General features: G+C 38.3%; 1 protein-coding gene across 2 annotated transcripts in view; it reads left to right on the top strand.

Moving 5' to 3' along the window:
- LOC114877899 (homeobox protein unc-4-like) overlaps positions 1–23918 on the top strand; it is an 83304-nt gene that overhangs the window by 15272 nt on the left and 44114 nt on the right. The window contains exon 2 of one of the 2 annotated variants that reach the window (XM_046287448.1): positions 20470–21230. In XM_046287448.1, the coding sequence (XP_046143404.1) occupies positions 21134–21230 (97 nt within the window). In that variant the 5' untranslated portion in view covers positions 20470–21133. Of the gene's footprint in view, positions 1–20469; positions 21231–23918 lie in introns of those variants that run through there. The other variant, XM_046287447.1, reaches the window with a different exon arrangement.

The raw sequence follows: 23918 nt of genomic DNA on the forward strand, positions 1-23918 counted from the left end.
ATACGTTTCATTTAATTACGCGTCAAGTATAATTTTTCAATTACTCAATTACTTAATTATTCAATTATTACATTCTTCAATTATCCAATTATTCAATTTTTCAAATATACTCTCAGAAATACAACATTTTAAATTACCAGAATTCACTAATAAAAATGTTAATTTGGTTGTTAGAGGATTAATGAAGAAGCTTCGATGATATCTATTATACTTATCACTTTCTGATACTTTTTACAACGATTTCTTGATGATGACACAGGATCAGTTACCTTATCTCCTACTGACGAAGAAAAGCTGATAGTTGAAAGAATGATATTATCTTGTATCCCTTATCTGGGCTCTTCTTTCATGTAAAAAAGGGGACCAACGAATATTTCTTATACTGTAATCTGAAGAGCACTCCTTGCCTCTGTCCTGTTAGGAGATAAGAAGCTAATTAATTTCACTGCTAATTGCTACGGAACACGATCGTGTCAACACTAATTGGTGCGCCTCGTTATGTTTCTGGAAATCTTTGGTTTCAAGTATCTTCTAATTGTACAAACGTTTATTAATCACTATAATGTGTACATTTTTCATTTTTAATTCTATTATTTAGATAATTATGAATTTCAATTTTTACACAGATTACAGAGAGTCATTTGAGATGCAGCTTTCGAAGACTATTTGATGATTAAATTTTCGTCAATATTTCTAATCCAAAATGGCTGATTTCTCGCTGAAATAAAAAACGTATATTGTTAGTTATTTTATCTCACTTCATCGTTGAAACGAGTAATCGGTATTCAAAGTCGAGTTAGCAGCTCTCCCTAAAACCGATCCTTTCTTTGCGAGTATCGTTCGAAACCCGGCAAGATTTGCGTTTTCACCGATCCTATCGCGTATGAAATATTCGCGGAAACCCCGACGAGAATTCTCGCGCGTCTCCTGGAGATCGCGTGCCCGTAATTGGCCGTTCGCCAGCTACTCTTCTCGTGGTTGGAAACCGGTAACGAGGAGGAAATTTTTTCGCGAAAACGATCCCTCGCTCTTAGCATGGCGAAGACGTCGGATCAACTGTTAGACCAACCCTATTTGCGTTTCGGTACACGCCATTATGCGGCGTGTTTGCACGTAGAAGCGGATAATTTAATACCGGCCGGTATCGTCGAGGGGCCAGCGAATCAGCCAGGAATATGGAAATTGACTCTGGCGATCGTCAAGGACATAGAAAATCGTCCTAGCCTCGAGAGATTATCTTTTTTCGAAGCTTTTCTAACACTTTATATTCTTCTTCCATGATATTCATTTTGATTGAAAATTATTAAGTTTAAGTTGAATTTTAATATGCAACTTTGTAGGGAAAATATTTGAAAATGATAAATCTAGTAATTTTTCATTTTTTAATATACTTTTCATTAATAATACTAAAAATGTTCCTTATACCCAGAGAGTCTGAAATATAAAATTATATTACTTTTTAATATTAAAATAATTTATACAATGAAGTGTTAAAAATGATTTGAAAAATCTATTCCATTGATCAATCTTATTTTTCATCACTTAAACAATTATATGCATCTCAAAAAATATTTCTATATCCATTTCTTTAAGTGACAATAAAACGTCATGCAACATCATCCCTCGTCTCATCGAATAAGAGACTCGTTGAATTCATCTCTGATTCCTTTATCCCGGAATCATCTTGGGGCCCATAAGAACTTCGATCATCCTAATATCATAGTCTAGTGTATCGAATCGTGGCTGAAAGTGGTCTCTGATCCGCGTGTAATTCATCGTATCATCGTTGCTCGCTATGGTCATACGATTGTTCCGGGGTTACTGGCGTCTGGTAGGGTTTGAACCTCGCCATCTATCCTTCTATTTGTTAGCGGGCTTAGCAAATCACCCCAACGAGCTTACCGTTGCCTTCGAACGAGGGTGCTAAGCCGTACTTTTGCTGGTCTCGTGTCTCTGTAGCATTTCCTTTCTGATATCCACGCTAATTTCGGCTCGGCTTTATGATCTCTTTGACGTTTCCCATGATCCTTTTTCAAAATCTCATTCAGTAATATTTTTATTCTTAACGTATCTTATTCAGCGGTGGATTAAGAGGAGGTCTAAGGAGGGCTGCAGTTCTGGGCTTTATAAACTTGCCATTTATTAATGTCAAAAAATATTGAATTTTATTTAATTTGATTTCGGATAAATTTCAATTTTTGAATCAAGGTCCCAGGTCCCAGGAATCTTAATCTGGTCCTAGTCTCATCTACTATTTTTAATTAAGGAGTTTCTAATGGAATCCTATAGAAATTCAAATGTCACCTCCATAGGATTAACTTGGCAGTCAAGTTATGAAACCCAATTGCTTTTTATTTCTCCAAGTGTTCTCTTGAAACACCAGAAATCGACATTCGTATTAATAACACCTATGGCCTTCAAGGCAGATCGCCATAAATCGCCGAAAATCGCGACGTTCGACTCCACCAGCCCCTTCACGGGATACAGTAAATCAGACCGTAAAAAAAGAGGAAATTTCACGGTGCGGAAACCTCCTGGATCAGGCAGCATGGTGGCGCGAGGCCGCCAATTTAAAGTTACAAATTCGGCCATAAAAGGAACGTGGTTCGAAGCGTTTGGGTCACGCGTACCGTTTAGAAAGGAAAAGAGAGACAGAGCGAGGAAGAGAATGGATCATAAAGGAGACGCTTTAAAAAAAAGCGGGAACCACAGAGGAAATGGGGGGAGGTTTTTTGATGGCGAAAGAGAGAAAAGAAGGAGCTCTGAATTTCCACCCTCGCTCGACAATCGAGCTCGTATTTTCCGATTAGAGGGTGGCATTCACTTATAAGCCATACCATAACACTTGTCCGCCGGCTGTTATGAGCCCTTACAGGTCTGGCACAAGGGGTGAGCAACGCGTTCTCCTCCATCGTGTTGCCGACGCTGCGCCGCGACGCTGCGTCCAGGGGGACAGATTTACGGCCACCTTGGGTACTGATTTACTCGAGGTTACTTACGAGCTGGTTGTTGTCCGAATGGACCGCGTTGCAACCCCTAAAACACAGCGCTGCATATACGTTCATAGGATTTCGCCTCGCCACATGTTCACTCGATGTTGAATTTTCAATGCAGAAAATCGGGTACGAGCGAAATATAGAGAAATATTTTATATTGAGGAATTGGAAACGAAATTGATAAAAAATTATATACAATCTTAATAATATCTTTTTTAACTTTAATATGGGTGTTTGCCAATAAAACAAAATATATTGACATTTTTTTTGAACTTTGTATCATTTGAAAAATTGCATTGAAATCAAGATATGACAGTTGACTGGTATCTCTTCTTAGGAGAATTAAATTTTATTCCACTGGATTTTTGAAGGAAGATGATGAATGAATGAAAAAGTGCCTGTTTCATTTGATCTCAAATACTGATCGTTTGATTTATATAATTTTCAAACGTGCTGTTTCGTTATTATACAAATCACCGGTTGCTACTTTAATGTATAACGTGCCAGGTTGGTAAAAAGGAAATTACAGTGGAACCTGAATACGATTATAACCGCATCCTTCACTCCTTATGATTATGTCAATCCGATGGTAACATGCCCAAGCGTACACAGCATTTGCTATAAACACAATTTTCGTAGCGGTTTCTTGGATCTTCGATCGATGATCGTACCGAGCAAACGTTTCCGCTAACAACCGTTCATCAACTAAACAAAAGTATAAAAGCGGAGATCCTGTAAGGGAAATTGATCCATTACAATTTTTCGTTCTCTATGTAGCATATAAGTGCGATAGTTTCGTAATCTACGATGTTGTGTTACTTCTACTAGATTGTTATTATCAAATTATTATATAATTAAATACCTTCATTTTCTGCAATGAAACTTGATCCCTGAATTTTTAAACGAGAGTTTCATACATTGGAAAAATAATTTTGAAAGGAATAGTATAAAATATAGAAAATGAAAATAATATGAAATCAAATTAAAAATGACAGAATCGTAATTTGAAACAGTAAAATATTATTGCAATCATCGTTACTGGAATATGATTAAAAAAAGGAAAGATGGTATTTTAATTTCTTTTTGAACTTGACTGGACGTATATACCGATCTAATAATAACCTCCCCCTGGAAGACATTCTATTGGTTTGGTAGAAGGGGGTGAGGAGGGGGTTGATCGTCGTAAATTCAGTCGACTCTTTGGAGGTTAAGGAAGATTCACCGTCTAAGGGGGAGGTAGAGAAGAAAAGAGGTGACCAGGGTAGAATGAAAGGATGCTCGTAACAAATGGTCGTTTCCTCGGGGGGTGCCATGCTCCAACTCGTCTAACAAGGTGTCGGACGCCCCGGGACGCTTGGCTTTCATCTCGACCGACTGGGAATCGACTTTATCTTCATCTCGATGCGAAGACTCACGCCGTGAATCCCGAGTGAATCACGTACTCGAATTGATATTACCGCTGGATTCCGTCTTCTTTGTCGTCAGGTGTCTCTATCACGGGCCACCGCTAAATTATTCCCCGACATAATCGACTGTCCTTACACCACCGCCATTATTCCGGCTTGATTTATTTCATAGCCGGATTAACGCTAATGGCGTAACACCGCTTTCCCTCGCGATGCAAATGCGTTACCGTCGTTTCCGTCCGCTCTTATCGGACCCGTTGATTGCATCCGCAAGAACTCCCCTGCAGTTGTGTACTTTTTTCTGACGTTTCTGTTCTAATATAGTGACGCGGAACGCGTTATTAATTTTCCCGGCCAACGATTAATTGGACGTTCGTTCTGTTAGCTAAGTGTAATTACGTTTCTTACAAGGTACCCCTTCCTGAGTTTCGACCCTGCGTTTAAAGAGAAATGAGTATTACAGATTTTTTAATATTTGTATAATTAAAGAAACTCTTATTAATGGCACTCTCCAACCTTCTTTTACAATATTTCAATGTCACATTGTTTAAACCTTGAACAAGAAATTAAAGTTGGAACACTCTCCATGGTCCGCCATCCAAGGGTTAAATTAAGATTCAAATGAACGAACTCCTCAAAGTAAAGGATTTTTAGATTTGACCTTGTTGAAATTTATGTTATTTTAATAGCAATACAAAATTAATATATAAAATAATTTATTTTCTATCCTCTTTGCGAATTTTAAAGCAAGGATACATCTAATCTCAGTTATTCGAGTGATCAAATTATTAAAACTTTGAGAGCTCAGTATTCCGTAACCGTTCATTCATTTCCATCAGAATTATCACTGACAGAAGTAGAAAATCTTTATTTTTAAAGCAATTTTGGATTTATGCAAATAGGATTTTCCATTCTGATTAATTAAAACATTAAGTCTATTAATGTCCTAATAATTCCTATTAAAATTGCTCAAACTTTGATCCATTAGAACTTTGAAACTATTGAGGGTATTGCATCGCGGTTTACATCATAAGCATCGGTGAAGTTTTCTGTTTAATGTGCTTTTGAATTTTTGTTGATGTCATTTTTGGTTGCTGAGATATGACCGTTTAAAGTAGAACATAATTTTTAGTAGTTCGTTATCGCTGTCTCGGTTACGCGGTCGAACCTCTCACTCGCACGCTACACGCGAGTGACAGTCAGTCACTCATTCATCGTTTTTTACTACTATTACTATTAGGCGTACGCATTTCCAGGAAAAAATGTAGGTCACGGCGCTCCGCCCCCCATTCATCCCTTACGCTCTAAGCGCTATTCTTTAAAGCCTTATATTTCAGGAACCACTGAACGTATCGATTTACAACAAAGTGCGTTATCATTAGTACATTTTCCCCTGTCTTTTAAACAACTAATTTTTTTAATTTCACAAATTTTTTTATTGCCGTAATAATAATGTAATTAACACTACGATTGACATAAATGTCATTAGAGAACTATACTATAAATTTAGTATAATTTTCTAACCAAAATTAAAATAAATTACAGAAAAATTAAAGTTGCATTAATATTTTATTAACAATTTAGTTTTATGATTATTGAGGATATGATTGGTTGATTATCATATCTAAGCTTTTAAATTGCTGCCTCGTGTTACTAAAACTATTTAAAGTTTTCGCCGTTCAAGGGTTAACGTGTTATTTATGCAATCATATTATGAATAGTTGCAATGTTTCTATTATTTCTTTTGATTACTTGATGACACTAAATTGTACATTAAACTACAATTTTATGATGGCTATATAAGCTAGTTCGAGGAAAGATTTCTTCATCCATGAATTGTGCGAGCAGAAATTGTCGGCATTGCGAGTGGTCATCTAGGTCCGCGAAAGGGCTTAAATACCACAATAAAATTCGCCGAGCAGACCGACGGTAATAGCGAAGGAAGAAAGAAAGGGTAAAGGCACGCTTTCTTGCCGCCGTTTATTTTAATTTCGTGTACACGGTACCGTCAGCCATTCCTTTGTTCTGTCCGTCTGTGCCGCTTTTATTTCTTCTCTTCCTCATAGTTTTCCTTTCCATCCTTTTTCTTTCGGTTCACCACACTCAAGTAATATAGTTGTTTCACTGGCAGATGTTATTTTAAGACATATCGTTTAAACGACCAGTGAACGAGCAATTATTCATTGTTAATTCCCTTCATTTCGCTTTAATTCCAGTCGAGGATTAAAGTGAATGTTTATAGGTTACCAGATTGTCTCAGTTTGTATTTCTTATACCATAGAATTTAAAAATTTTTTTTAAATCTAATTTTAGTTACATTTCAATTTTTCTTCAAGTCACTGTATTTTTTCTTTAATTTTAAAATGAGTTAGACTATTCAAAATGATTTTACGCTCAAATATTTTTTTAGGGCGTAAAAACAATTTTTGTAGAAGAACTTGTGAGACAGTTTATGATTAGTATTTATTTATTTTTTGATATTTTATTCTCTGTTAAATCTATGAATAACGCATTTTTTATCTATCAGTAAATCTTCAATTTCAAGTGATCATTTCTGTTCAAGTTACGAGAAACGTACCTCTTCTTTTTCTCACCAGTCTTCTTCTTTACGACGCTCCGACGAAAACGCTTTCTTACGTCGAGTCTTCTACGTTCCGTACGCGCGATTCGCACACATCGAAAGCGTACCACGCATACAACGGCGCTGGTACAAGCTCGGTACAGAGAGGAGAGAAATAACAAGGATGCTCGCCATAATGAAGACCTCAAGGCGCCGCGCCTCTGCGATAATTACAGGGAGCCAACCTTACAACCTTCTAAAGGCTTAAATGTTAAACGTTATACGTCCCGGCACCACTACGGTAGCTTTTATGCTCCGACAACTCGCGCGTTCTCCCACTTTCCAACCCCTTCCTTCCGCTCTTTCTCCACGTTCATCCCCGTTCCGCTCAACATCCCCCTCGAGTCGCATTTCTCATGGCGCGGCCAACAATGCACCAACGGCTTTTCACGGATGCTGGAAGCGCGTATAAATATCGTTCCTTTGACGGGGAAGCATTTCGCGGCCGTGCTCTTTAATTACGCCCGTTTTGTCCGCCTTGGACTGGCAATTACCTAGCTTTCCAACGATTTCTCGACGTTGCGACGAGATTCTAGTATAGAGATTTGTTTGATGATCGAAGTGGCGTTAAATGATTGATCGATCGTTTAAAATGATGAACGGAAAAATGGACTGATAATAGAGGAACGATGGTAAGGGTAGAACGATTTTGCGAATCTTCGGACGGCGGACCATGGAGAGAGCCCTAATTTTAATTTAACCTCAAGTTTTATTCATACTATTATAGAATTTCGAAAAATATGATATAACGCGCGACGAGGAAACGTTTATTCACATTCTAAAGGACGATTTCTGGTTTCTATAATGATCGTCGAAGGCGTCTCGTCGACGGGACGCTCGGTTCCGCGAAGCGTATCGGGGCGTGGAACACGACACAGCCGCGGTTTGCAGGAAAATCATGTTCCAACAGGCAGCAGGAATTCGTACGGGCCGCCATATTTCAGTTAAAGCGTGCGGGGGTGGCGTTCAATGCCTCCGATCCGGGTTGCCATGGCAATTAATTACCTTCATCCCTTCCCGTGGCATAGGTACGCCTATAACGGGTGTACTGATCGCGTTCGAAAGATATCCGAATCTGTCTCGGACAGAGGTGAACCGTAAATACGTTAATTACCACGGAACCAGATCCCGTGCAAATTACTAATGAGATTTTCGTCTACCGTAAGAAATCTAACCATCATTTCAAGCATTAGTATGGGTGATCATCGTCAAAGACTGTCGTTGGTAATTTTGGGAAAACGATTTTGATTTTTCATGTAAATTTAATTATTTATTGGGATAAAAAGTAAGACGATTTTGTTATTTTAAGATAATTTATAATTTTTTTGAAGATAGATTTATGATGCTTATTTGGAGATTTAAGATTGATTGGTTAGTCAGTCACTTGATTTTGTTTTATTATTCTGAAATTTGAAAATAATTAACAATGTTATGTTCGTAATAAATTATTTCTTTTTAGATAAAAGGAGAAATCATCCTTTATCATATCTTTGCACTATAGAGAAAGTAAATTTTCCAGGAAAAACTAATCTTGAAAATGATTGTTCGATATTTTTAATTAATTTTATTAAGATAACAATGTTATTCAGAAACACCCGGTACAAAGTAAATGTAGCAGATAGAAACGCGGCTTTTCCCCATAGAAGCTACTCGAGATAATAGTGTAACTGATAGTAGTGGCTAACTGGAACCCTCCCTCTCGACTTTCGACATTTCTCTTACCATTTTCGACCTGTCCCTTTTCCTCGAGTAATTTTCGGTTTCCCAAGGCTATCATTATCGGCCGAAGAAATCGTCCGCGCTATCTGTCTCTGTATCTTCTCCAATTTATTTCAGATGTCTTATATAAAGTTGACGAAGCTACTTAATCGAAATTATTACTTTCACTCTTCCCTCTTTTCCAACAATTATATTTACAAATAACTTATGACAGAAAATTGTATTAATCATTTTATTACACCTTTCTAATTACTATTTTAAATTTGAATATCTTCCCCCGTTTTTATGAATTTAAAATTCTACTAATAAGGGGTACAAGAATATGAATAACAGTAACTATTATTTTAATAATTAAAATTACTATAATTTTTTGAAATTGAACCCTTGAACAGCTGAGTCTGAGTCAAATCAAATTAAAATTGGGGCTCTCTCCATGGTCCGCTATCCGAGGATTAAATACAACAAATCACATAATGTTGCAAAGATCATAGATTTTACAATGATAAAGTTTTACCGATTAGATTAAAAATTATTTATTAAGATTGAAATTTATACCACAGGCCTGCAGGTGAAATATTTCACTATTCAGGAGATGTACACACGATTAAGTTTAGGAATGTTTCGTCCTTAAAGGGTTAAGGGGTTAACGCGTTTCTCGTTCGTTGAACAAGCTGTTAGTTCTCTCAGCGATGTTCGTTTAAAAAGCAAGTTTCTGAAAGATGTGCTTGTTTCATCGGCGACCAGCCTCACGTCTCAATAATCGTTGCGGTCTTTCACGTCATCGCGAGCAAGCGTAAAATCGTAATCCAATTTGTCTGCGGAGGCCGCGGCCAGGTAGATGAAGTCGTCGCGCACCTTCGAGCCTGGACCGAGCGTTTAATCATCATAAATTTCGCGAGGAAACCGCAAACCATCGCTCTCTCCGCTTTGTTCCTCTCCTTCAGGGGCCAGCTCGAAATGCCTCATCCTTTAGGCGTTTTCGAGAACGATTTCACTTCGAGGAAACGTTGTTGCATGGTGATTTGCTCCGGGATCGAGTCATTCAGGAGCTCGATATTAATTTGACCCTTGAAACTATAGAAAGGAAGAATCAAATAGACGTAACCGCTATTCGTTCTCAATTGGGCTCCAACGATATCGCGGTTAAATAAATACCGATCAACCTGTCGTTGAAATCAAACCATTGATTAATAGACACTTCATTCGAGAGAGAGAGAAAAACAAGAGATCTTCTGAAACGCGGTGGAAAAAAGTGTCTTTGCCGCTACGAAACTCGCGGGAATAAACCAACAATAATTAATGAGAGTAATTTATAGAAGTATAATTAGAAGAATGATTTATAGAAACTCTAATCTGCTGCGGGCAGTACACGGGTAATTTGTACACCGTGAAACGTGTAAAGCCGGTTTTGAGTGTTTGTTAAAAAAAATCAGAAGAGAAGAAAATAAAATTAACTCTTTGAACGATACGTAAAAATAGATGGTCCAGTTGTTTCGCGTGTTCGTTGGTATGCCTTAAGCTCGATATTCATCGCGCATAAACCGTCTTACGACTCTATCGTTCGCCACGTAATAATTATTCAGTCATTGCTGTCCGTCTTACTGGACTTTTTCCTTTGTTCCTGATGGCAATTTCAAATGAACACGAGCGATTCCAGTCGGTTAAGTTCTGACGCGAGTACTCATTAACTTAATATATTGTGAGTTTTACATCGCTGATCGTCCTTTAATTCACTTTATCTTCATCGAAATTTGAGTTTCGTTGAGAATGAAAAAAGTAATTCGGAGTATCATGAAAATGGTCATTTAATGACACAGCAGTTAGCATCGTTGTCGAATTAACAATTATGTCAGTTTCTTTTTTATGATAATGAGCCTCGGTTTAAGCGTTAAATCAATCTTGTCTTTCGTTAATGGCAGTTTGATTAATAGATAAAGGAAACGGTACGGTTTTAGTTTGGAACTTGAATTATCGGTGTGATTAATAAATTGTAACAGTTTACGATTTGTTAACAGAATGTTGGAGGAAATTATTGGGAACGCGAAGAAACTTTCGAAATTCAAACTGTTCGCAACGAAATAATACCATTCTTTTTCCAAGGCTTGATGTTAATAACATGTTCGTTACACAGTTATGGTTAATTACGAGGATTCCGTGTAATTATAGCTTCAGGTAACTCGAATGTCGGCCAATTTGTGGCGCACGTAAGACTCTCCCTCGAGAGCAAAATTAATTGTTTTGTTCGAGCGTCTGCGTTCATTTTGCTAATTGTGTGTTACAAATATTTTCTGGTTAATTTTACTGTATAAATAATTCATGGCACTTAAAGATTCGATAAAGTCATAGAGAATTATGTAAATTTTCAAGTAATTATGTGAAAATACATTAAAATATGCTTAATTAAAAAAATTCATTAGCTTTCTAAGATTCTTCACAATCTTTGCATATTTGTAAAAGTTAATAATATTAATAAACTTAATAAACTAATAAAATTATTAAATTAACTCTTCGCAATTGTATTTGTATAAAATATAAATATTCTATTATTTTTAAATTATTTTGCTTTGAGATAAATAAAATGAAAGGGTTATTAATGACCCCATGGGTCTGAACTTCTAATTTAATTTGCCACAAAGTACTTAACATCGGAACACAGTTTTAATACTATTATTCGAGAGATTATTCACAACGAGCATTTCAAGATGTCGGACGGGTTAACTGAGAACATGTAAATCACTTTGATTCTGGCGATTAAATTTCAACGAACCTGAAGAAAGAATATTATCCTGCTTACCCGCAACATGTTACAGAGCAATCGTTGTGTGGTAAGTGTGACAGGGAACGAGCAGGTAGCAAGAACAAGCATTAAAAGTCTTACTTTATTCCACGTGTGCTGGTAGTAAAGATAATTTCCGAAGCTGATTGGATCATTACTTATCCACGGTTAGAAGATGCTCGTCTTGAAACGAGTGAAAAAGAAGAACAGGTCTAAACAGATACGAATCTGCAATAATATAAATGAAAAGAAAACCTTTAATTTGTGGTACACCACTTCTGATAATGTTTTTAAATAACGTTTATGAAAAGAGAAACGTATGCTATAGAAATGAATATTCTCTCTTTTATAACTGCTCGCAATGTAATTGCTGGTTACATTGATAAATCATATTTTCCCTTTTCTTTTTTTATTCGTTTAACTTATTACATTTCAAAAGTCGGGGTGATTTTAATTTATTCGATTCTAACATTTATATCTTGATGATGATGAATTTGACGTAAATTACGAGTTTTATTCGGTGCTGCAATAATGTTGTAGGATGTGCTTCAAATTTATATGAAAATTTACACTTTCAACGTAGCGCTACTTTTTCACATTCCTAATTACAACGTAGCATTCTTTTTAATTAATTTTCAACTTCGTAAAAACGCTGAGTTTATTGCCTCCGGTCATGCAAACGCTCTCGAGCTTAATCGCGAATAATTACAGTTTTACCTGGAAATCGCGTTCTAAATTTACTGATCTATGAAACTCTCGAAACATTGTGGCGAAAGTGTGAAATAATATGTTCCTTTAAGTAGAATAAGCATACATTTGCCTCAGAACCTTTCATTATAATGAAATAAAATTAGACGAATGAGACATTGCGCGTGTTAATTACTTAACTAAGGGTATCGAGCCATCATTACGATATCAATCATAATTAAAATGCAACAATTTTAATACAATTAAATGTTAATTTACCGGCTATTCGAACGGAGATGTTAGAAAAATTCAAAACGACCTATCTTGACTATCGGCAATTAATTCAATCTCCCATTAAGAATAAGAAAGCATCGGATCATAATTCACGCAGCGAGGTCATTCGAATTGCAACGTGTGCATTAATGGCCGTGCCACTCCTAAGAATGCATATACGAGCTTGCACCGATGTCTACGCCACTGTCGGACGTCTGGCGGCGTGGCTGACAGCCAAATAAAGGACAAATAAATTAAGTTAATGCGTTTCAACCTCGACCAGCACGATCTCCCTCCATTCGCCGAGTATTAACGCCTCCTCTCCGGTCCTCTCGGTTCCTCGCTTCTCTATTGTTCGATGGAATTTGTAATTTAGATTGATACGAAGACGCGCGCGTTTCTCTCGCCACTCCTACGCCCCCGTCCTCGCCGGCGCGTTTGCTGTGGAAAACTTTCGAGAAATCATTTGTTCGGACGTCAATGGACAAGGAATTTACGACTGGCCGATGACGAGGTGACGCCACCGGGGTTACGCTCCTGAGAAACTTTTCCTAATGGTTGAGATTTAACTGAGAATTAACCCTTTCGATGTTTATGTCGAGTATTTTTTCTTTAACTCGTCATGGAGAAAACGATTCGCTGTGTTAGTGAAATTTAGGCTAAACAAGGAACATATTCGTAATTTTAATATATTTTCGAATAATAATGAAACAAGTACACAAGTGCACATTTTCAAAATTGAATAAAATACTTAAAATACTTCTCTTAAAGATATATCAGGCTAAATATAATAATTTGGGGATGAAAATAATTTTTCATTTGAATATCAGAGCCACTATATAAATGATAACTAAATACCTAAAATATAGTATTGATGAGAGTGTCAGGGAATAAACTAATCCTTTAATTATATTTTAACGACTTCTACTTCTGTAATAAAAAACGAGCAGAAATTGGAAATCGTAAGGGATGATAAGCGATTGTAGGGGTGGCCTAATTTCTTGGCGGCACAGGGAGGGATGAATAAGCGAAAACCCCAAGCAATTCCGTCGCCATAAAAGTCAAGTTCATTTCAGGGCGATAATGCTTGTAATCCAAATATAATTCTTGTCGGAGGGGTGAAACCCGTCGAGTTAACGCTCTCTACGGGGGTTAAAATCATCCCGGGCGTGGATGTAAGCGTGGCCACCATTTCGCTGCCAGCTCGATCTTTGTGCACCCTCAGAATCACAGAAGCCACCCCTCGTTACAACCGCAAAACACCCTCGCTACCCTCGAAAAGTTAACACGAAGTCGAAGGTCTCGTGGTTATTGTCAGAAACCTCTTTATCCTAACTCTTCTGTTTATTTCTATACAAATTATTAAATACACCCTAATTTTATATTCTTTCAATCCCTGTGTCTTTATAAAATTATTATTCAAACTAAAACGAGGTAATCTAACAGAAGTTCGCTGGAAATCGTGGCTCTTTACGATAATTTTCCAAGTTCATAAGGAAATCGTAGAACCAATGAACGGTAGAATTGCGTACGAAGATCCTGTGAGACTACCGTGACCACGATTTTATCGTCACGATTGTTTGCAGAGGAAATTAGACGAACTTCTTGTTATTCGCGATTAATTTCCACCGATATATGTTATTATTTTTAATTGATGCAAGTTCGGTTTACGCTGCTGTGATTACTAGCTTCCAGTACGCGATCAATGTATACGGCGTTTCATTTTTAATTTACATAAAACAATCTAACCCAGACTTAACGTAGCAGACGCACCATCAATCACTTTCCATCTTACACAATATCTTATGACCTCGCTTCTAATCTCGCATCATGCATTTAATTCGAACAGCATCGTTTATCTCGAATCTATAACGCCACTGTTAACGTTGTTTCCATTCATTACGGTTCGCAAACATTTACATTACTGTGTTTGAGAATCATGCTGAATGATTAGTAATTTAAACGGGAACTTTATCCATGGTTGGTACTTTCGTAGGGGTGTACGAGTACCCGATTTACTCGAATACTGGAATACTAGAATACTGGGGTATTAGAATGTTAGAAGACTAGAATACTAGAATACTAGAGCAGTGGAATGCTAGAATAATAAAACATCAGAATATCAGAGTATTTGAATACTAGAATACTAGAATATTTATTAGAATATTAGAATTTTATTACAATATTAAAATTTTGGAATTCTCTGAGTTTAGAATCTTATAACTTATATAACTAGAATTCCCAAATTCTAAGAATTTTAAAACCTTCAAAAATTCACCCTGCTCCCTTCCCAATTATACCAATAACGTATTCCTATGGTACTCAAATACTAAAATTAAGTAAAATTAATAATACTAATACCACCGCACTACAAATCATTCCTTCCATCTTTAAATTAATATCAAATTACAGTTTAAATCATAAATTGTATATTTCATCTATTCCTGAAATTTGATCGCAAACGTTCGCTTCAACATCCTATGCAAATCAATCTTCAAGAAGCAACTAATGACCTAGGAACTCAAGCTCGCCCCCTGACGCGATCATCCACCGATGATTTCCATCTTTTCTCGTGGAATTCATTTCCCTATTATTTCGGGACGTCGACCAGGAGATATATGAATTGTTTGATATCGCCTGGCTGCCGGTGTTAACAGCCTGCTGGACGGATAAATTGTCCTAAACATCCGAGCTATCAGCCGGTGTTAGGTTCGGGGTGCGAGGATCAGGGATCGTGGGCGTGTCGGTCGCGTGCCAAGCATCTATCATCCCTTTAAAGGGCCAAAGAAGATGCCGAACAGACTGAATGAACGTGGCTGCTAAACGCTGTCAAAACGTTGACGAAGTCACGTGCCGGTGGATGAACGAACGGGTCCAGCTTTAAATGGACTCTCTCTTTCTTTTGTCCTGGCTAACTTGAAAAGTGTTGCGACAATTCGCTTGATCGATCGACAAAGTAGTCGATGAAAACAAGACTAAAGGACGGAGCTGTGCGGGTACCCGTAAATTCGGTTTGGGAATTTTTTTTTCCAACTCGGCCCGGATCCCAAAAGTTTGTGCAACGCCTAAAAGACAATGGGCATTTTCGGACAATAACGGCACTAAAATCCTTAGTTTGTAATCATTGTTCTAAACAATAATATTTTATTTGAATTTTGCAAACGTGTAATTCCCATTTCTGTTCAACAAATCGTGTTTCCACTTAAACTAAAAGGCTCGGTAGCTGTATCGCAACCTCGTTTAAGAATCGTTGCGGCAAGATACAGCTTGGACATCCATTAGCGGTTGAACGGTGGCTCGTAGAAGAGGATACGTACAGGTCCCAGCAATCCCAGGGCTAATAAATTCGCGAGGCTTTGCAATGACTCCACCGAACGTTAAACCAATATTCTCAGACCGTTTCAATTTGTTTTTTCATTCCGGCCAATTCGTATCCGTTTGCAATGGGATCCACTTGAAAATTACTAGCGGTTACTTTTAAATCGATAGCAAGAACGATATCCGGGCTAATAAATTCGCGAGATTCTGCAGCGCTCCGGGCGGAAGTTTTTTAATCGGGACGCACCAGGCGGACAGTGTGAGACACTGCACTCTTGGGATAACCCCCTGCATCGGCCCGGAGCGGTTGTCATTTTAAATCACTGCCAGCCTACCGAACAACCCTGATCTCTGCCAGTGACCAGCTTTGAAACCCTTGAAATCGACGGAATTAAATTCCCTTCTGGTTTGTTCCTAGGAAAAGTGAGCATTTTACTGGGAAAAAGAGTTACTTTTCACCGAAACTCATTCTTTTTCACATTTATCTCGTTTCTTTTATTTGTAATTTATCAAGTATAACGTGGAAATAAATTGACGATCGGAGGACGAAAGCAGGTCTCGATTAAGTGCGATTATTCGCGTACAAACGGCCGGCGATAATTCCGATCTAATTGCGTCCGCGAGTCGAGCGACAGATGCAAATTGGGCTTAAATCGAGCATTCGTGGGACAGAAGGTGAGGTAGGCGGCGCAACGGAAGAGGAAGCTGCGTTTTCAGTAAGATGAACGACATCCATTCGCGGCTCATTCATCCTCCTAATTAGCGCTCGTCCCCGCCGCGTATTCGCGCCACCGTAAATACAACGCACGTGGGAGCTATACAACCCTTCGCTGGTAATTTATTCGCGCCGGCTACTACCTTCGCCTTATTATTGTATTAAGCCCGGTAGTCGTGCTCGGTGAACAGTTAATTACGGATGATACTCGTCGAAAGAAAGTCGCGACCTTCCTGTAAAACTCCCAAATATCCAAATTTTTAAATCCTGAACTTCCAAAATTTTTTAACTCCTAAGTTCTCCAATTCTCAAGCTTTCAAATTAACAAATTTTTAAATTTCTAAATTCTCAAATTTCCAAATTTCCAAATCCTCAAATTCCTAAATTCTCAAATTCCCAAATTTCCAAATCCTCAAATTTCCAAATTTCCAAATCCTCAAATTTCTAAATTCTCAAATTCCCAAATTTCCAAATCCTTGAATTCCTAAATTCTCAAACTTTCAAAACCTCAAATTCTAAATATGTTAATAAAATTAACTAGGCACATTTTTTCCTCCTTTAACAGTCAAAGGGTTAAATAGATATTTTAATTTAATAGTGACGAAAGTACTTTTCCCTTATTCTCATACGTGCCTTTTTGTTTTTAGGATATGATAATGTCGCGTAAGTAAAAAATCTGTGAATTCTAAAATTATTTTCACTATTAACAATAATTATCATTGAGTAAGGGTGACTATAATGACTTGGTACATCGATGAACATACTCTGAATGGATAGAACGATTGAATGAATAACACTCGTTTCATTCAACGGACATTCTTGATACGAGATTCATCTTCGTTCATTTCCATTCTCGCGTTATCATCTCTCAGTTGGTTTAAGGATCGGCCAATTAACGGATTCGTTGCTCGAGCGTTATTATCACGCGGCATAATTAATATCCCATACAGAGCGGAACGAGGGGTGGACGGTCGGAGGGACAGAAATGGAACAAGAGGAAAGAAAGACGATAAAACGCAGCTGTCTCAAGACCGTGGCAGACTTTAAGACGCCGCTATCAAAGGAAGTGAGGTCGACCTCGAAGATGGTTAATGGTCGGACCGATCGTGGGACAGACTTTCCATGATCTTGTGGATCGCGGGGCCAATAGGAACGCATCGTTTTCGTGCTCCAAATAAAGATAACGTTTATTTAGTTTGAGGTGAAATGGAATCTTCCATAAATCTTGAATCAAGAAAACGAAGATAGGCCAATTTCTCTTTATTATAATAACATTTTGATAGACCAAGGAGGGTTCGACTGGTCATCGAGAGTTGAGGAAAATTTCTGCTGGACCGGTAGGGATTTGGGGCCTAATTAATTAATCATCGATTAATTAATCCGAAGACTTTGGACTCTGGAAAGAGTCCCAATTTTAACATTTAATTTAAAATTAATATTCTAGGACATATTTTGTAAATTTGAGTCACGATTGACCCAGGACCTACTTGTTCAAGGATTAAAATTAATAATTAAACACTAATCTGCAGCTAAAAATTTAAGTCCCACTTCGTCCAAATTTTCAAATTAGTAAAGCAGAGAATAATTGCATAGAGTTAAACGTCAAAATTACAAATATGTGACAGCCGTCAATAAGTTAAATTTGGAGACTAATCTGACGTTGATAATTTGGTAACGAATGTTGTTCTTCTTATGTCTTTTATTCTCTATTTTGGGAATGGAAAGATTGCTAGCTGGATCGTTATTCAGGTCACCGTAAGAATGATGAACGTTACTAAAATTGTGCAACTCGTTGCTCAGTTTTATGATTAAGATACTAGAAACTGCTTGCTAGATTGTGTAATATTCCTTGAGTAATCGCTGTGGGTTTTTTGGGCATTTCGATTAAGCGCGACAGATTAGTCGTATCATCAGACAGCATGGTAAAAATAACGATAAATGGTATGAATGGAGATCCGAAAGAGTATTGCGAAACGAAAGTTAATTTTCTTTGGATAATTGTGACATAATGTTTCATCATTTAATGCAATAGAAATGAATTTAATTTGCAAGAGTCATAGGTTGATAGTTGAAGAGTTAATATCTGCACCCCTAGGGATTTAAATATTAATAATAATAGGCATTCAAATTGCCAAATGAAATTGGAGGAAAAATATTTTCAAGGGTGGTCTCAGGGGGCTACAATCCTGGATTTTCTTCTAAGCCTCCAATTACATTTTAAAAGTAATTAAAAAATCTTTTTACTGTTGCTTTTTTCCTCGATAGCTAAATTTCAAAATTTATTAAAATTTTTTAATCAACCCCCAATCGGATCCTTGGTCCTTGAAGTTTTGAAATGGAATTCAAAAATAAATTTAAAGTTCAAATTATACTTTAAATCCAGCTACATCATTTAAGGGTTGAAAGTGACTCTATCGTTAATTGTCATCTCGATATTCCCATTTCCCATCCGTGTACCGATAAATAGCTGGAATTTGCAAATTTCATAGTAACATAGATAAAGTAAAATCCCATCTAATTTCGATAATTGCAACGTCCTTCCTATCTGTTCCACTGAGATCTTCACCCTGTACCTGTTTCGCGATTGGAAAATCGCCGGATAGCTGAGAAAGGGGGATGGAAAGTGGGATCTGGGGGGTGAAAAGCTTCGTCCAGATGCGTGGCACGAGGCGTGTCGAATTCCCCCATGGGACAGGGTGGCCTGGCATTCCCATATTAACATAGAGATACGGTGTCGCGAGAACGTTACGTTTGTCCTGTACACTTTTAGGATACTCTAATGGAGGCTCGCACGTGGCGCCACGTGGATGCCGGTTAAGCAAACTATCGATTATGGGATTTCAGGGTAAGCACCTATAGGATTACACCGACGATGCACGATAAAGCCACTGGATTTGTTGCTCTTTTCGCGAACAGAGGAAGATCTCGATACGGTGCCTCTATCTGACCCTTGTACCGATACTTGCCTCTCTCACTCTCTGTGTTTACAGTGAAGTTGATTGTGCGAAAATTTGGACTTCATTCGGGTGGTCCATTTCGGGTAAATGCGGTCCTCGTTAGCCGGTGGCTTCTGATCTTCAAAATAGTTAACATGTTCAATTTGAAATTCATTATGGAACATTTCTTTTTAAAGAAAATAATATAGCTACAGGATTTGATTTCTTATTTACTTTAAAGCATAAAAAATGAAAAATTAAGATCTACAAATTTTATACAAATATTAATACGAGTCTACAGTAGACTCTCGTTATATTGCCACAGAGAAGGTTTTACGAGGGTGGACAATTTTTCTAGTTTCCAAACTCTCAGTTGGAAAGAAAAAGGGAGATAAAAGTGTCATTTTCGTAGGCTATAATAAAAATTGCTCATCTGGGAATATAACGAGGGTCTACTATATTTCAAATAGAATTTTTCTCATAGATCGGTTTCTTATCCCGTTAAATAAGCTGTTACGTGGGGTCTATTTAAATATGTTTTTAATTAGCCATAGCCGATCAGGGACACCCGGTTTTGGGGCGAATTTTCACGGCGATTAGAATTAGAGCGAGTCGGTACACCGATGGTGGTTCGTTCCCATGACGTAGAAACGAGCTGTATTTAATCGTGTGTGCCAGCAATTCGACGCGGTCGGTTCGCAAGATGGCTAAATGATTTGGGAACCACCCACTGCAGCTTGTATTTTCTCATGAAAGGCGCATTCTCTTGAAAAGAAACACCGACCTCTGACCCCCTTTTATTTCCCTTTTCCTTTTATGAAACCGTCAAACATTTCCAATCTGTGATGGTCTATCAGTATTCCCATAAAATTGATAATAAAAAATTTTGTAATTTAGCAATGGATAAAAATTTTTTATTTCATTTTTATAGAATAATTATATAACTTTTATTGTAGTTGTAATAATTAATAATGGTAATTTTTAAATACAGAAAATTTTCTAATGAGAATTAATTGATTGCAGTTCATTGGCCTCCCGCGAAGCGATCGAAAGACATAAATAGCGAAGCAGGAAGTATCGAAGCGGGGAAAAAGAAAAGGGGGTCGCGAGATATCAGACGGCTCGTTCGTTCATGAGTGCAGTATGTCGAGCGTGCATATCGTAAAAGGAAGAAAGTGATAGAGGGACCTCGGCAGGAGATAAAGCCTTTGAATATAGCCGCAAGGTCAGTCTGCAACTGACCCCAGCATCCTGCCTGAATTCGAGTTTAATGAATAACTATTGAATCCCGCCTCTATCGCCGCCAATAAAACCAAAACGGAAGCCGAACGATGGTGAACTGTTAGCTGTAATTTGCCAAAAGAAAGTCGCTTCGGGGATAATTGAAAATAATCATCCGCATTTTACTTACTGCAACTGAATACCAATCAAAAATTGATCGTCCTGTATCCTGCACAAAGTATCTTTCTTCGAAATCCTTCGATTACCCAGAATCGTGTATTATTATCCAATCGCACTTGACAATGAAGAGGAAGAAATTACAGAGTCTCTGGGCGATCAACACTTGGCACAGAGGAATCCGGGATACCATGACACCCTGCGCCCCAAAGTGTCGAGCAGGTGCATCACGAAGACTCGCCGATCCGTGGAAAATGGTGAAGATTGGGCTTCGAATTTGCCGGGGTACATGGTGGGAAAAAAAGTACATACCACCAAGAAGAAGGAGAAGAGGAAGAAGAAAGTGGAGGGAAGTAAAGGTGCTTCTACATTTGGGTTCCTAAATGGTAAGTGCACTGATTCATTTAGTTCTGTGGGATTTAATTGATATTTAAACGTGGTACAAGTTAATTATTTGACAAATGTATGTTGAATCAAGTGCAACACTTATTCGGTAGAAAATGAATACTATATACCAATTATTGATCTTATATAACCCTAGGCTTAATTCAGACCTTACCTAGGCATAACTCAGATTTAATCTACATTTTACCCAGATTTAACCCTGGCATAACACATAGTACTTCTGTCATTAGTATAATGTACTTAACACATTGACTGCCACGCTAAAACCATTAAGTATTACTTTTGCCGTCACAAATCTTATGTACTTTAAAATATTTAATTATATTTTTATCCACAATTTCAAGTATCTAATACGAGTATTTCCAATTAAGTCAAAGAATTTTTAATAATTCGAGCGATGGATTCCTATTGAAATTCAAGCGTCACCCATACATGGGTGTTGCGGCAGTCAAAGTGTTAAGAGTGTACCGTGAAGTGGCCGTTGAAAATGCACCTTAAGATGGGTTCGGATAATCTCGACGGTGCCGAGGCATCGGTGCCATCGGGCCCAGGGACTAAGTATACATTTTATCCGTAACGTGTTCGCCATTACCCTACGATGCCTTGGCCACGGGCTAAGTAACGGCTCGCGAGGCTCGAGAACGGCCTCGTAATGCGATGTGTGTGCAGCATAAGTGGCCATCAGCCAACATAAACAATCGCCATGATAAGTATATGGTTTGCGACGATACCAACCCTCCTCTCTACCTCTCCTGTTTTGTTCAACATTGCCTCTCTCTCTCTCCTTCCTGTACAACGTAGCTACATGGTTCCTCCTCGTCACTGCGGGGCCGATCGCGGTGTACGTATACGGGATACCTGTTACGTATACGGGGCCCCATTGGAAGACTGGTGCAACGTAATGGAGCCATTATCGCTGGATAACTTCATCATCGGCCATTGGCGTAGGCCTCTCTTCCGCTCGATTCACGATCGAACGATACAAAACGATTGCCGGTTTCGCGAGAGGAAAAGGAGAGCCTTATCGATGATGGGAATTGTGCTTCGTCTTCGTTCCTTTGCCAACGTCTACCCGTATTATAGCACATATTGAAAATTCTACATAATTTAATGGAACCCTTGTGGACGGGTTATGGGGTTGTGGTTCTCGGAACAGAGCCGTTTATAATCCTGCTACACGACCCGGTATTCTTCCTCTCGTACACGCGTTACGACCTCGCTTTCATGGAAAACGGGAATCGTTTCGTGGATGGTAAAAATAAGGGTTGATGGAGATTGCCGCGGTGCTAACGCGAACCATTTTATTCCATTCCTGATAGATTTCTATGGGTTTTTAAGAAATTTAGACATTTTTATTTTAGAGCTACGATGATTTTCCCTTGGACACAATTTTATTGGATTAGTTTCATATTCGAATTTCGAGTAACGGGTACCCGAATAAATTATGTGTTTTCAAAATTTTGAAATACTAATTTTTGAAATTTCTTTCAAGACCCCCGGTAATTTTGACACGAATGTTTAATGACCCCCGTAATGAGTCTCGTGATGTTTAAATGCTTGTTTTCACTGTCCAATAAAAATTGGCGTTTCCTGTGAATACATCTCCATGTATCATGATCATACACGTGTTCCTGCCTTTACCATACAGCCACGTGTTTGTGTACGTGTATGCAGGCAGAAAAGAGAGATATTGATATAAACAGGGGGCAGGACCAGAATGGAGCGTGCTTTGTAATCAAGCGCCCATTACCATCGAAGGTGGTCAATCTTCTTGGTGGACGTTGGCCGGAACGACGTTGTTCCAGGCTATATGACTTTTAGCGCGGTTTTACTACACTTTTTTCCCCTCGGTCCATGGTTGCCTCGAAGAGGCTGCTGACATCGTACCCGGTCTCTCTCAACCACCTGCCGTTCCACTTGCAAAGTGTCAAATTATGCTAATGGGACGTCGTTGATAGATTTCGTAAATTTGTCTCGGTCAGAATGGCGCGTCCATCGTCCTTTGGTTGGTCGTTTCGTTGTAATGAAATGATTACGGCTTTCGATCCAGGATTCGTGGATGAGTATCGCGTTCGAGAGGCGTGGCTTGGATTTTTTCCTGAATACCGGTCCGGTTACTATACAGATTTCCTGATTAGCCAGAGAGATGAAAGGAATTTTTAGAAATTCTTCGATTTTCTTTGTCTCTCGGGCGAATAAATTTTGGAGAACAGAAATTTTCCTGTTCTCTATTTTTTTTTTTTTTATTTCCGATGTCAAAAATATCCGTCAAACAGTCTCGAAACGAATTTCCTCGTCCGCCAGATGAAGGAGAAAGCATCGAAAAAGAGATCGAAGGCGGTTCCGCTTCGAAATACAATCCAATCCGCGGCGGATTTCCCGAAGCTAAAGCGTTTCCAATCGACCAGCCGGTATTTTCAGCTGAAACCATCCCGCACACACGCTCGTCTTCCGAGGCTTTTTTTCGAGGGTGATCATGGGGACGGTGCTGGTGGTGCAGAAACCGAGGCGTGGGTTTCGAGCGGAAAACACCGAGTCAGCAGACCGCAGGAACCATTTGCAGAGAACAGGAGCGACGAAATAAAATGTATCGGCTATTTTATTTGCCCGCTTCGTATTGGTCGAACGAACGTTCCATGGTACATCTCGGGCACGTAAGTTTTGAACGA

This window comes from Osmia bicornis, chromosome 10, assembly GCF_907164935.1.
Source record: "Osmia bicornis bicornis chromosome 10, iOsmBic2.1, whole genome shotgun sequence".
In the NCBI taxonomy this organism is placed as follows: Eukaryota; Metazoa; Arthropoda; class Insecta; order Hymenoptera; family Megachilidae; genus Osmia; species Osmia bicornis.